This window comes from Copadichromis virginalis, linkage group LG11 (genome assembly GCF_057382275.1).
Source record: "Copadichromis virginalis isolate Kocher_CV1m ecotype Utaka linkage group LG11, C_Virginalis_male_GT1.1, whole genome shotgun sequence".
NCBI lineage: Eukaryota > Metazoa > Chordata > Actinopteri > Cichliformes > Cichlidae > Copadichromis > Copadichromis virginalis.
The window spans coordinates 25,956,818-25,970,887 of record NC_140628.1 but is presented as its reverse complement, the minus strand read 5'-3'; the positions used below and the strand labels follow the sequence as shown (position 1 = coordinate 25,970,887).

Genomic DNA, 14,070 nt, shown 5'->3' with positions numbered 1-14,070 from the left:
TTAGAGGATCTTTTCTAATAAAGTCCTCTGGGCCTTCCTAACCCTTCTGTAGTTTAGAGAATATTACTAAAAAATATTCTCAAGGCCTTTAACCTTTTAATTTGTTTAGAAAGGCGTTACTAATAAACACTTTCAAGGTCCCAGACCTGCACTGAGGTATTTATCCGACACCGGAGAGCAACCCGTCGGCTGCAACCGTGGTCAGACCTCAGTTCACTCTTATCTTTATTCACTTATTCACTTATTTCTTATTCACTTATCTCTTATTCACTTGTCTGATTCTCAACAAGCCTTAAGTAAGCCAGACAATTTTGGTTATGAATTACTAGGAGTTTGGACACTAAGTATTTTTATAATGTTCAATATAGCAGAAATAAAAGGTCTGCTTACCTTGTTTTTGTGTGCACACAGCTTTTGTCCAAACTCCGTTCACTCAGACCACTGCCGATGTCCTCCCACCCGTTCCAGTTTGGCCTGGAGCGGATCCTGTTCGTGACGCCAATTGAAGGATATAAAAAAACAACAACAGCAATAGAATAATATTAAACACAAAGTGAACCCGTCTTCCTTCATTAAATAGGTTCTTTTAGATGTTAAGGAGGAATTGACTTAACCAGGCTGGCGGAGAATGAAGACAACCGGACACCTGCAGCAGATGGGGAATCAGTGAACTTTTATTGAGACAGAGACAATCTCTCAACACAGCTCACATCAGGAGATTCCTCATATTTGCTGTGAGGATGGGTATATATTCTCTAAAACTTACAGGAGGGGGTTGTGAGGAAAGTGCTGCATTAGCAGAAAAACAACTCCATAAAAGGAAAGCGGCCTTGGGTGTTCTAGCCTCTTCGCTTGCAGATATCTTCCACCTGCAGGATGAGGCGATCGCTTCTTATCGCTCTCAAGGCCAAAGTCGTGAGCACACAGTTGCACAGTAACTTTAAAGCTGTGAGCACATTTTTATTACACAGTTGCACAGTAACTTTAAAGCTGAACAATATTTAAAGCTGAATAATGTTTGATCAGATTATATTTTCTTCAGTCCCCTTCTTCTCCACAGTGTGACTCACCGGGATGTCAAAAGTGAGCGGGACCTCGTCCATGTTTGTGATGTGGCTGGGCTGGATGTTTTTGTCGCCGATGTGTTTGCTGCAGTAGGAGCGGAAGATGGCCAGCTTTTCCTTATAATCCGCTGGAAGTTGCTGCGCTACCGTAGTCCTGGTCCGGATGGAAAAATGGCACCGTTTCATAAAAAGTGAAAGTGAAACTGCTTTTAGCCGAATGGTGACCGTCGAAACGCTTCTCCCGCTCGTTCTTTGCTCGATGATCCACCGCTCGAGTCTTTCCTCCAACTCGGGCCACCTCGCCTTATGTCCGCGGAAACTCAGCTGCGTTTTCTTGACCTGCCGGAGCTTGTTTTCTAGCTTCCTCCATTTGCGAACCATCGATTCGTTAATCTTAAATTCTCTCGCCGCTGCTCGATTTCCATGTTCCTCCGCGTAGCTGATGGCCTTCAGTTTAAACTGTGCTTCATAAGCGTGTCTCTTTGCCATTTTCAGGGTTGCGCCCACACTTCACCCTTTAGCGTTCTCATGGTGTTCTCTACTACGTCCTCCTTACATCACACAGGGCGCACTGCGCTATAGGGCGCGCCGTACTTTTTGAAGAAAATCTAAGACTTTTAAGTGCGCCTTATGGTCGTGAAAATACGGTATAGTTCATTTCACCACAAAATCACGAAACCTCTCGGGTATCTTTTTAGCCCTCTGTGATCTACTTGGTCTCTCTGGCCCCTGGGAGCCCTCTTGTGGTGTTGGAGTGAAAGTGTCAGTCTTTGTGGGTGTTTCACCTTCCTCCCTTTCAGGTATTGTGTCATAGTGTCCTTCTCTGGTCTCATTCGTCTCGTATTTCTTCACATGTGTGGTATTCCGGTGATAGCGAGCTCCTGTTGGTGATTCAATAATGACTTGGTTTCCAGTTCTGCTTACAACTTTGTGTGGTGTTGCGTTGAATGGTGTTGTAAACTTGTCCACTTTGTCTTGTTGAACCAGCACTGTGTCTCCCGAGTCAACTTTTGAATACTCAGCTCCCCTTCGTTCATCAGCATAAGTCTTTGATTTTCCCTTCTGTTCAGCGTCTCTGTCACGCACGTCCAACTCCGTTGTTTTTGCCTCACTGATGTTCGGTAACTTTCCTCTCATTTTGCGGTTGAACAGTAGTTCTGCTGGACTTTTGCCCGTGGTTGGATGTTCAATGCTGCGATACACTGTTACATATTTTCTTAGCTCTCGCTTCCAGTCAAGTCCTTCGGCTTGTGCGATCCTGATTCTTTTCATCAATGATGCATTTTGCCGTTCCACTTCTCCATTTGCTTGAGCCCATTTTGGTGTAGTTCTTATATGTTTGATTCCATTAGTTTCACAATATTCTCTGAACAGCTCAGATTTGAACTGTGGGCCGTTATCAGATTTGATTGTAACTGGTAGCCCATGTCTGCTAAATATACAGTCAATAGAGTCGATGACTTTTTCAGCAGTTGTAGATGACATTACATCATACTCATAGTACCGACTGTAGTAATCTATCAGTACAAGTATTGAGTGGTTCGAAGGTAGTGGTCCCAGTAAGTCTACCGCCACATCTCGCCATGGTCCATCTGGTAAAAGTGTGTTTCTCAGTGGTTCAGGTGGATCTGGTCTGGCTACTATTTGACATCCGTGACAAGCTTTACAAAACTTTTCTGCAGCTTTGTCCATCCCTGGCCACCAAACTTTTGTTCTGAGATGCTGTTTGGTTCCAACAATTCCTAAATGTCCTTCATGAGCTAGTGACAGTGCTTGAGCTCTGAGGTTTTCTGGCAATACAATGCGAGTTCCCCGCAAAACTATGTAGCCGATGACACACAGTTCATTTGCAATGGGTGCATATGTTTTGCATTTTTCAAAGTGTCCGTTTTCAATAGCTCTTCGCACTTCTGTTAATTCTGAGTCTGTAGCAGAGGCTTCTTCAACCTCTCTTGTTGTGAGTGCTTTTGGAGTAGCATTAACTGCAACAAATCTCACGTATTCTTCAGATTCATGCTTATGTATCTCTTTTGACGTGGTGTCAGCCAGCAGTCTTGACAGTGAATCCGCAATGTTTTGCTTTCCCGCAATGTGCACTACTTTAAAGTCATATGGTTGCAGTCTGAGAACCCATCTTTCTATGCGTGCACAAGGTTTAGATTTCTGGCTGTATATGACCTCTAATGGCTTGTGGTCTGTGATGAGGTCAAACTTCCTGCCATACACATATGGATGTAGTCTCTCACATGCCCATACCAGTGCTAGGGCTTCTCTTTCTGTTTGAGAATATCTTCGCTCACAGTCTGTTAAACTCCGACTTACGTAGCACACTGGTACCTCTTCTCCGTTCTGTATTTGTATTAGCACTGCGCCCAAGCCTACAGGGCTTGCATCTGCTATGACTCTGGTTGGGGCTTCTTTGTCAAAATAGGCTAGGGTACCTGCTCTGGCTAACTCAGTCTTTAGTCTTTCAAATGCTTGCTTTTGTTCTGGCCCGAATGTAAACATAGTTTCTTTTCGAGTTAAACGTCTTAGTGGTTCAGAGAGTGTAGCAAACTGTGGTATGAACCTGCTACTGAAGCCTACCAGTCCAAGAAAGCTTCTCACCTCAGTAGCATTCTTCGGTTCTCGGGCTTCCACCACAGCTCTCACTCTTTCTTCAGTCGGGCCGATGCCTTTCTGTGTCAGCAGTATTCCCATGAACACGAGTCTGTCCATGTTGAACTGACACTTCTCTGAGTTTAGTGTCAGGCCACAGTCAGAGAGTCTCTTCATCACAGCATGCAGGCGCTTATCATGTGTTTCTTGGTCTGGCGCGTGTATGATTACGTCATCTGAAATGTTCTCAACTCCTTCAATGCCAGCTAGTGCATTGGCAATCTCATGCTGATATTGCTCACTAGCTGATGAGACTCCAAATATTAGCCTTTTGTACCGGTATACTCCGTTGTGCACTGCAAATGTAGTTATCTCTCTTGACTCCGGGGTAAGCTCTAGTTGATGGTATCCCCACTTGAGATCGAGTTTGGTGAAGATTGCAGAGCCGTTTAGTCCTTGCAAGATTTCATCCACAGTGGGTATGGGGTATCTTTCCCTGATTATTGCCTCATTTGCTTTTCTCATGTCTAAGCACATTCTGATATCTTTGTCACATTTCTTTGGGAGTACCACTACAGGATTTACCCAAGGTGTAGGTCCTTCTACACGTTCTATAATGTCCATGTCAATTAGTTCATTGATCTTTTTCTCCACTGCATCCCTCAAATGATAAGGTATGCGCCTCAGTGGCTGTGCTACTGGTTTCACATTTGGATCAATGTACAGGCTGATCTGTTTGGTGTTTAGCTTTCCTACTCCTTTGAACACTTTTGGATACTTTTCTTTAAGAGTGTGCTTTAAATCTGTGACAGCCGCCACATTTTCACCTATTTTCAACACTCCTAACTTTATGGCAGTCTTTTTCCCCAGGAGTGGTTCACCATTACCTCTAATCACAATAAATTCAGCCTCTTCAGTCCTGTCACCAATCTTGATTTCACATCTGAATGCGCCTTTAACCGTGAGTGCCTGTGCTGAGGAATATGCATATAAATTCCTCTGCTCTTTGGGTACATATGAGTGACATTTTATCTTTTCAGCTTTTAGCTTTTCCCATATGTTTTCTCCCATCACATTACTTGTAGCTCCAGAGTCAACTAACATTTTCAACTCTATTCCCCCAACAGAAAAGGTAAGTTTCTCAGGTATATTATCATCATTTACAGTAAATGCATAATCATCTTGTTCAACAGCATTCACATTTTGTTTCTTTTGTACGACACATTTTTGAAAAGTGGTCCTTACCATTACACTTGTGACATGTTTGTCCTCGTGCTGGGCATTTGGGATCTTTGCCCATGTGGTCAGTATAACCACACCTGTAACACTGTCTTTCTGTTTTATTATCATCTTTCATTTTTCCTTTTGGTCTGTTGTTCTTCTCTTTCTTTGCTGTAAAAATCCGGCTGACCGTGTCCTCTCCTTTCTTTTCCCCGGTGACGCTCATCGCCGCCATCTGCTCCTCCACACGTTCACAGTGTGAAGCCACCTCTAACGTGCGATTTAGAGTTAAGATAAGATAACCTTTATTAGTCCCACACGTGGGAAATTTGTTTTGTCACAGCAGGAAGTGGACAGTGCAAAAGTTATGAGGCAAAAATTAGAATACAATAAGAAGAGTTAAGCCTGGACCCTCCTCAAGCAGCTTTCTCCGTACATATTCAGAAGTGCATTTACTCAGGATAGCGTCCCGTATCTGGTTATCATTGTCAGCTTGAAAGTCACAGTCTTTTGCAGCTCGCCTCAAACGTGTACAAAATTGTTGCACAGTCTCACCTGGTGTTTGGGACAATTTGTGGAAAGTTTGGCGTGCGTATGCTGCATTCACTTGAGGAACAAAGTAAGTGTTGAGCGCAGTCACCGCAGCGCTGTAATCCTTTGCCTCTCCCGTCTGTGGTAGAGTGGAGAAGACGTCCTGCACGTCCTGTCCGGCCATGTGCAGTAGAAGAGCGCGTCTCCGCTGTCTGATCGCGTCTGTAGCATCATCCGTCAAAATAAGACCTTTCCCATCAGCAAACAACTCGAAGGATGTTAACCAGCGCGTCCATCTCGGTCCGAGCGTAGCTGGATCCGTGTAGCAGGCGAACGGTTGAATACCCGACTTTTCCATGTTAGCCCACAAGTTTTTTTTTTCGCTAACACCGTGCCGCCGCTGGGTCTACTTCTCACAAAAACAAATCCAGGTCCGTGTCGTCCTCGTCGCCATTGTTGTATGCTCACCTTATTACTAAATTAGGCAGAGCACTCTGAATTGAATCAGGACATAAAGCACGGTCTTTATGTTGCTTTATTGAACACTGTCCATCTTACAACTAGCCACTTAACGGGGCTTCCTTCAGACAACAACATCTGGTTCAAAGGTCATCACCTTAAGACATAGCCATATCAATACATGACATCCCCCTTTTCCTTAGACTCAAACTTTAGTTGTAATAACTTTGATGTCTTTTTTTTTTTTTTTCCAACACTGAACATTCTTCTTGTCATCTCAGGCCCTCCAAGGTTTGGAGGCCTATCTCCCCCTACCACCACTTCCCCTGCCAGTGGCGGACCCCCTCAGACATCGGTGCGTTGGTGGTTCTTCGTGTCCGGGGATGGGCGTCCAGGTACACACCGGCTCACTCCTTGGCGGCCGCTTATCGGGGCCTGGAGCCTGGGGCTCGCTCGGGCCACTTCGGAGGTGGGGTGCCCCCGGCCTCTCGGCCTGGGGCTCGGTCACTCAGGCGCAGCTGGCTGCCGGCGGAGCTCACGGGCGCGTCACTGCAACTCCCCCTGGCTTCTGCTCCGCGGCTGCTGAGTGAGCCCTCATCTGGGACTCTCCTCAGCTCTTTCCGGGACAGTGGCGCAGCTGCCCCTCTGTTGGTCTTCCTTGGTCTCTTGTGTTCTGGGGGCCTCTGGATGTCTGGAGTTTTGATCTCCTCCACACCTGCTTCACGCCCTGGAGGACGGGGCTGTGGCCCCCCCACACCCTCTAGCAGATTATTACATGAAGGAACCTTTTAAAAAACAAAAAACAAGCGCGTCCATGCTCACAGGTGTACACACGGGTGATCACACCCACAAACTACACCCTTTTTGGCTCCTACCTCAAAGCACACTGTGTTCTGTTGATCTTATGTGCTGCACAATAATGTTTAACATTTAGTATTTACTGTCATATTCCCATATATCATTGTGATGTTGTTTATTCTATTACTCTTGTTCTCTTCTGCTTGCTTTCTTTTTTCTTTCTCAGCAGGTGATCCAGGTGATTGATATATGCATTTTTTTTTTCTCTGCCCGTTCTGTTGGTTTTTGTCTTTTGCCCTTCTCCCCCGTCCCTCTTCTCAGCTGTTTCTCTTTCCCTCTTTCTTTCTCCCCTTCTTTCCCCCAGTCAAGTCTGTCCCGTATTCAGTAAGTGAAAATAAAATAAACAATAAAAGGTGAATCAAATGGACCATTACGGCAAGGCTGGGATGGTCAGTTTGGTAAAGTAAATCCGTTGGGCATCTTCCTTTGCCTTTAGACAACAATTCTGATGGCAAAAGAGCCAAACGGGACAGGCCAAAAACCCCCCCAAAAAAAAAAAAAACCAAAAAAAAAAAAAGACATAGCCATATCAATACATGACACCATTTTTTTGTTTTTTTTATAAAGGGGCGTTAAAAACTTCCATTAAGGCAGGTTTTTCTTTAATTTCTCACGCTTGCATGCACAAAAAAGTACACGTTCAGAACAGCCTGATACTGTTCTCGCACACAAAGCATGCCATAATTTGCATGCAAACCTGGAAAGACAAATTGGAATTTACATGGAAGCAAATGCAGCGAGGCGGAAAAACCCGAGAGAATTTGTATATGGAAGAGTTTGTTAGAGGAAGAGCAAAGAAGAAGGGACAGGAACAGGCACATTTTCTCCCACAGATAGAATCCTAATTAAGAAAATTGGAGTAAATTACAGGGCGGGAGGGTTACTGGGCCGGTAATGAAGCCTGATATCTTATCATGAAAGAGAGTGAGCCAGAGAGGAAGGCTAAACTTGAGCCTGACTGGGTGTAAGGAAAAGGGGATTTAACTTGCGCTCAAAATTCATGAGCAGAATGTTAAAGTAACCTGATGCTTTCTGTGAGTTTTACTCTGATCCGAGACGGAGGAATATTGACTTCGGGATTTACCCCACTATCACTTCCTCGTACAGACTAATCTAGGCTTAGTGCAAAGAGGAGAGTCCACATAATGTCTTGTGGGTAAGTTTCTTGTGCATATGTGACAAATATTTCTTTTTCTGCTGCTGCTTTGCAATACTTTTTTTTTTGTCATTGAGCTTCGTTGTTGCCTGTTTCTACTGCTGCTACTTTACTTTTTATGCTTTGTCTGTTCTTTTGTCTCTTTGAAGACTTTGGAGGATATGTTTAACCCTCAAACGACCAAGCAGAGTTAACAGATAAAATTACTGACTTAAAAAAAAAAAAAATTATACAAGAATGCTTTTTTAATGGCTTTATTTGTGGTTATTATAGCTATACGGGTCCCCTAATCCATGACAGATATTCTGAGCTGTCCTAATGTAATTAATTATAGTTTTTCATCATTTTTATGAGTATTTGCGGAAACAGTACATAAATTGCGTAAACAGTATTTGCGTAAACAGACTTGCTAGTTCACAATAGAATAGTAAAATGTGATAATTATAAGTGAAAAGTTACAGTAAAGTCAGAGATTACAATGTTTAAAAAATTGCCACATTGGTCGATAGATAGATTAGCTCTTTACTATTACTGTACATGTACAACGAAATTATAGGTGCTCCACGCCATCTCGCGGGTGCAAAAACAAATAGTAAAAAAATAAATAAATTAGGAATAAATGGCAAACAGAAGATATATATATATATATATATATATATATATATATATATATATATATATATATATATATATATATATATACACACACACACACACAAAACAAGAGAAAGGCACACAATAGAAAGCAAAGTGCTTGGAAGCAGTGCAAAGGGGCATGGTCCTATGAAAACTACAAAAAGCTGTCGGAGAAGTCGACAAATTAATGGCAGGTGGCATATTTATGATTAAAAATATCACAGTGGCACTCCATAAGTTGATTCTGTTCATCTCACGTAGCGTTTTTCAGTGGAAGAAACGTTTTGTCACTCATCCAAGTGACTTCTTCAGTCTCAGCTGACTGCATTTTATAAACAGTTCATTTGCATAATGACTGAAACCAGCCCAGTGAAGGAACAATGGGCCGGGTGGTCAGTTCCTTCATCGTAATTATGCAAATTCTCGTGACCATTGATCAACACCCGCTGATTAGACCACTGAGGTTGTTTGGTTTCCCCGATGTATAAATCCTGCAATCCTCCCGGCACTTAACAGCGTACACTATGTTACTCTGTTTGATCCTTGGGGTGGACCAGTTTTTGGCGCAGCGTGTTTTGAGGTTTAAAAGCCACAGAGACAGAGTCTCAACTGATCCGATACTCCTGACACATACGGGATAACTGCAGGTTTTTGCTTAGGCGGCGGTTGTCCTTCTCTCCTGAATCGGCTGAAGCTTTCTTTAGGCGCCTTCCCAGCTTTGACAAATGTCCAGCTGGGATAACCACATTTACTCAGGGCCTCCTTGATGTGATGTTCTTCTACTTCCCTGGCCGCTGCGTCTGTGGGGATGGTGTTCGCTCTGTGTTGTAGCGTCCTGATGGCACTCAGTTTATGCTCCATTGGATGATGAGAGTCAAACCTTAATTCACGGATCACATTAACTCGGTGGACCGACATCAAATTCACCAGGGAGGATATGAAAAGTGGCAGGTTAGCCTTCTTATTACTGAGATTTCCATCAGTGGGGGACATCTAAAAGCTGATGTGTACCGTAAACCTTCACATACAGATCAGTATCTAAGGTTTGACTCTTTGACTGTAAACACAGCAGGAAATTATGAGCAGGAGGAACAAAAAAAACAAACAAAAAAAAAACAGGTAATAAAGCTCCAAGATCCCCGAGGAGAGTGAAAGTCTGTAGTTTTAGGACAGTTTGGATTTCCTTCAGTCTTTGTGGTGCATTGTACCTGAAAGCAGATCTGCAAAGGTTAGAGTATATGAGAAATATCTTGAGTATTTAACGGGTCTTGAATTGTAGTTGCAAGATTTAAATGTTGTGTGGCAGCTTTATAACTGAACTCAGGCTTCTGGACTTGGCTGAAGAGAATGTGGGTCATAATTCAGTGTAGTTCTGAATGCAGATCGAATGTATTCAAGCATTTGCTCACTTTAGTCCATTACCTGTCACTTGTGCTTTCATTACTTCTGTATGGAGTTTGCATTTTCTACCATAGTCGTGCAGGTTTTCTCTACTTTACATTGAAAAACCTGCCTTAACCTGCCTGTATGGATGCATAACACTCTCACAAAAGAGATTCTTTATTTCAAGAGTATCACTTCCTGGTTAGATAAAGGGTAATAAATGCCTATAGAAAATAAACATTGGTTCATAAATCTTGGAAAATATCCGAAGATGTCCAATTGGGATTTGCCTATTTTCTTTTCCTTTTTTTTAAGTACTTTTTTTTAGTAAATCAGGTAACACGCATATGGAAATTAAAAGGTCTACGCATACACTCACCAGACACTTTCTTAACCTGTCTAATTAATTCTTAATGCAGCAGCTCAGTTTATTAGGTTTATATGTAGATGTGGTGAAGATGACCTGCTAAAGTTCAAACTGAGCGTCAGAACGAGGAAGAAAGATGATTTAATTGACTTTGAACATGGTTTGGTTATTGGTATCAGGAGGGCTGGTCTGAGTGTTTTAGAAACTGCGATTTTCCCACACAACCGTCTCTGTGGAGCCTTGTTAATGTCAGAGTTCAGAAGAGAATGGACAGACTGCTTTGAGCTCACAGAAAAGAAACAGTAGCTCAAATAACCACTCATTACAGCCACAGAACAGCATCTCTGAATGCACAACATGCTGAACCTTGAAGCAGATAGGCTACAGCAGCAGAAGGCCACACCCAGTTCCCACTCCTGTCAACTAAGAACAGGACACTGAGGCTATGATTTACATGGGGTCACAAAAACCAGACAATGAAATTTTTTTCTCTCTCTTTTTTTCTCTTTTTTCTTTTCTGAGCCTTTTCAGTACCTGCTGATATTTTCCATCTGCTTTGTGTTGTTGAGGCTTAAAAAGTGTTGCTTTTCTTGGTACTGATGAGAAACCTTTCATCCATATCTACAACACATTGACCAAGCATCATCTACCAAAGTTCGCTTTGGAAACTTTGAAAACTGCATTCTGGCCTTTACAACCAGGTGCTGCTCACACAGTTTACACCTAAATGCACTGTTAATGACAATGAAATATTAGAAAAATGTCGCCTCATGCGATGAGTCTGCTGCAAAATTCAGATGATATCGTCAGAATTGGGTGTAAACAGCACAATAGCATGGATCCATCGTGCTTTGTATCAACATTTAAAGTGGCTGTTGTGGTGTAAAGATGTGAGGGATGATTCTTGGCACACTTTGGACCCTTAATACCAAGTGAGCATGAACAGCATAGCTTACCTGAGTGTTGTTGCTGACCTTTATGACCAGTGTGCCCGTCTTCTGATGTCGGCTTCCAGCAGGATAATGTGCCATGTCACAAAGCTCACAACTGGTTTCTTGAGCGTGGCAATGAGTTTTCTGTACTCAAATGGCCTCCACAGTCACCATGTCTCAATCCAATAGAGCACCTTTGGGATGTGTTGGAACGAGAGGTTCACATCATGGGTGAGCAGCTGACAAAGCTGCAGCAACTGTGTGATGCTGTCAGATCAATATGGACCAAAATCTCTGAGGAATTTTTCCAGAACCTTGTTGAGTCTAAGCCACTAAGAATTAAAGCAGCACTAAAGGCAAAAGCTCAAAGCAATAATTGGTAGGAAATGCAGCCTAAATGCTGCCTGACTGTTCCCCAATCAAAGCGGTGGCATTTAGTTTGAAACATACAAAAACAGAGAGGAACAACTCTTCACATTTAGAAACAAAGAAGTTGTGATTGTGAGGCTAAAATAACAATTTCTGTCACCAATCACTAATATTATCTTCGCTCTTCAGGCCTTTAATGAACAGAGCAGAAGTGCGTGTACTGTAAATTCCTCTAAACAGAAACAGTTTGATGCATTGCAACATACCGATGCATTGCAACACTCAGCAGACTGACCAAATCTGGGAAACATCCTTGTTGTCACTCTGAGGCGGTACAAAGACAAAGTGTGTGTGCACATTTCTGCCTGTGTCCCCCAGCCTGAGAACTGAAGCTTTGTGATGTTAGATGGGGAAGCCAGCTTCAACTGTTAAACATGAGAACCTCAGCGCAGAATAATGCAAACTGCAATAGCTTGTGTTAACCACGACCAGCAGCACCTGCAGGGCTCTGTGTGTGTGTGTGTGTGTGTGTGTGTGTGTGTGTGTGTGTGTGTGTGTGTGTGTGTGTGTGTGTGTGCGCAAGACAGAGAGAGTGTGTGTGTGTGTCTATAGGGGGGGTGAGGTGAACTATGTGTTGCAGTTTCTTCCACTTTGTCTTAACTTTTTTTTTTCACCCAGAGTTTAAGCACAGCTTCACTGTCAGCTTTGCAAATTTATCTGTAACGATCTTAAATTAAGACCGTTAGAATTGATTTCACACTTCAGCGTGGCCCATGGATATATATTCTTGGGAAAAGGAATTAAATATTTTGAATTCAAATTTGCCTTCTCAAGCCTGTTATAGGTAAATATGACATGCAAGTTAGATTCAGATTATCTGTGGTTCTTTAACATTTTTTTTTCATGTGTTTGCAGAGTAGCCAGACATTTCTTATGTGTGTCTGTGTTGCATTGCAAGAAACCTGGCCTCTCCTTGAAAATTATGGAGCAAAGATAAACATGTGGCATTAAATTATTTGCCTAATGCCAGTTTTCAGCTTCGGGTTTGGTGCTTCTGCCTCTGTAGTCTGATAATGAAAGGCGCTCACGCTTGCAGCTGAAAGCAGCACATGTGCGCACACACACACACACACACACACACACACAGTTATGTATAAACATTTCTGCACACCGAGGGGGGAAGGTTAAACTGTGAATGAGGAAGCGATCTGTGACTCTGACCTTTGTGTGTTATATACACACCTGGAAGTAAAGCACAAACAGTCAACAGTGGTTGCAGACAGGTGGGCAGGCAGAGGGGAAAAGCTTTGCAAATGCTTAGTGAGAGACAAAGTGCGGGCTTGTTCACGCTGGCACGAGAAGCTCAAACTGCCTATTTGGTGGATGTTTTATTCCTGTAACTGAGCTGGAATTACTGGTGTGTCGCTCTGGCTTGTGATTCGCTGCCGAATGGAACCGTTTGAATCTCGCCTGCTGCCGTTTTTGTCGAGGTCTGCACAGAAAACTAAGCGATGGAGCGCCAGAGGGCACATGTTCATAGCTTAAAACGACACCGTTGTCAAATGTAACAAGTTTTTTTTTTTTGGTTGCTGTTGTGGTTGTCGTCTAAAAAAGTCTATCTGGTGGAGGAATTCCGGCCTGTCAGCTATTTTGGTTCCTGTCTTGCTTTCACTATTTTGTGAAAGGAGACGTAAAAAGGAAGGAAGAGGAGCGCGAGAGAGATCGACAGAGAGGAGGAGAGGCAGACGTATACAGTCTGTACGTCTTGTTGAGTGTCACTTGTTTGCCGAGGAAGCCGAGGAGAGTAAGTGTTTACCTGTTTTCCTACTGAGACTGAGGGGAGTAGGATGTAGGAAGAGGGTGGAGGCAAGAGTAGATGGAGGAGAATGGCATGGGCTGATGGTTGTTTTGTGAATGTGGCCTTATGCAGAGGTTAACATTAGATGGGAAATGTCGGTGTCTGAAGTCGAGTAAGTAAGTTAAAGAGTAAACGCACACGAATGAACCAGACTTAATTTCAGTTTTAGCGACCGTGAAGTGAGGAAGGCTAGTTTTTGTCTTAGATTAGTGATTTGAAAAAAAGAAGAAACGTATACTTCTGAGTTTACACATGTGACACAGGTACAAGCGGCTCCTGCTCACCAATCGCTCTTCTTCTTCTCTTTGGTCCCAGAAACGTTGACGAGACAACATGGTTCGGTGAGTCAGTCCCCCGCTGGACACTGTAGTACTCTGTTAGCCAGCTCTGGTCGTGTTCTTTGTGTTTTGTGCGAGCCGTAAAGACAACTTCTCTCTTTCCATTCTTCCTCCTGTGTCGTTCTCCAGCTGCCGACTCGTCCTGCTCTCTTCCCCTATCATGTGGTTGCCTTGTCTTGTCTGTTTGTTCTAAAAAAATGTGTCATAGATGATGTTTAAGTTCAGAGCTTTGAGTAAAACACCTGTTAGCCTCAACACTTGCCTTCTTTAGTGGTTCTGTATCACGTTCCCTTTGCATGA

At 43.2% G+C, this 14,070-nt stretch overlaps 1 protein-coding gene and 1 long non-coding RNA gene across 4 annotated transcripts in view; one reads left to right on the top strand and one right to left on the bottom strand.

The window, feature by feature from the left end:
- Positions 1-18: 18 nt before the first annotated feature.
- Positions 19-1,035, bottom strand: LOC146698823 (uncharacterized). The gene is made up of 2 exons (XR_014922724.1): positions 615-1,035; positions 19-486 (listed from the first exon to the last, which is right to left on the bottom strand). It is a non-coding gene; the product is annotated as an uncharacterized LOC146698823 (long non-coding RNA).
- A 6,609-nt stretch (positions 1,036-7,644) lies between these two features.
- ptpn6 (protein tyrosine phosphatase non-receptor type 6) overlaps positions 7,645-14,070 on the top strand; it is a 34,580-nt gene continuing 28,154 nt past the window's right edge. The window contains exons 1-2 of one of the 3 annotated variants that reach the window (XM_085471642.1): positions 12,830-13,378; positions 13,748-13,773. In XM_085471642.1, coding sequence (XP_085327768.1) covers positions 13,766-13,773 — 8 coding nt within the window. In that variant the 5' untranslated portion in view covers positions 12,830-13,378; positions 13,748-13,765. Of the gene's footprint in view, positions 7,888-12,829; positions 13,379-13,695; positions 13,774-14,070 lie in introns of those variants that run through there. The other 2 variants (XM_085471643.1, XM_085471641.1) reach the window with 2 other exon arrangements.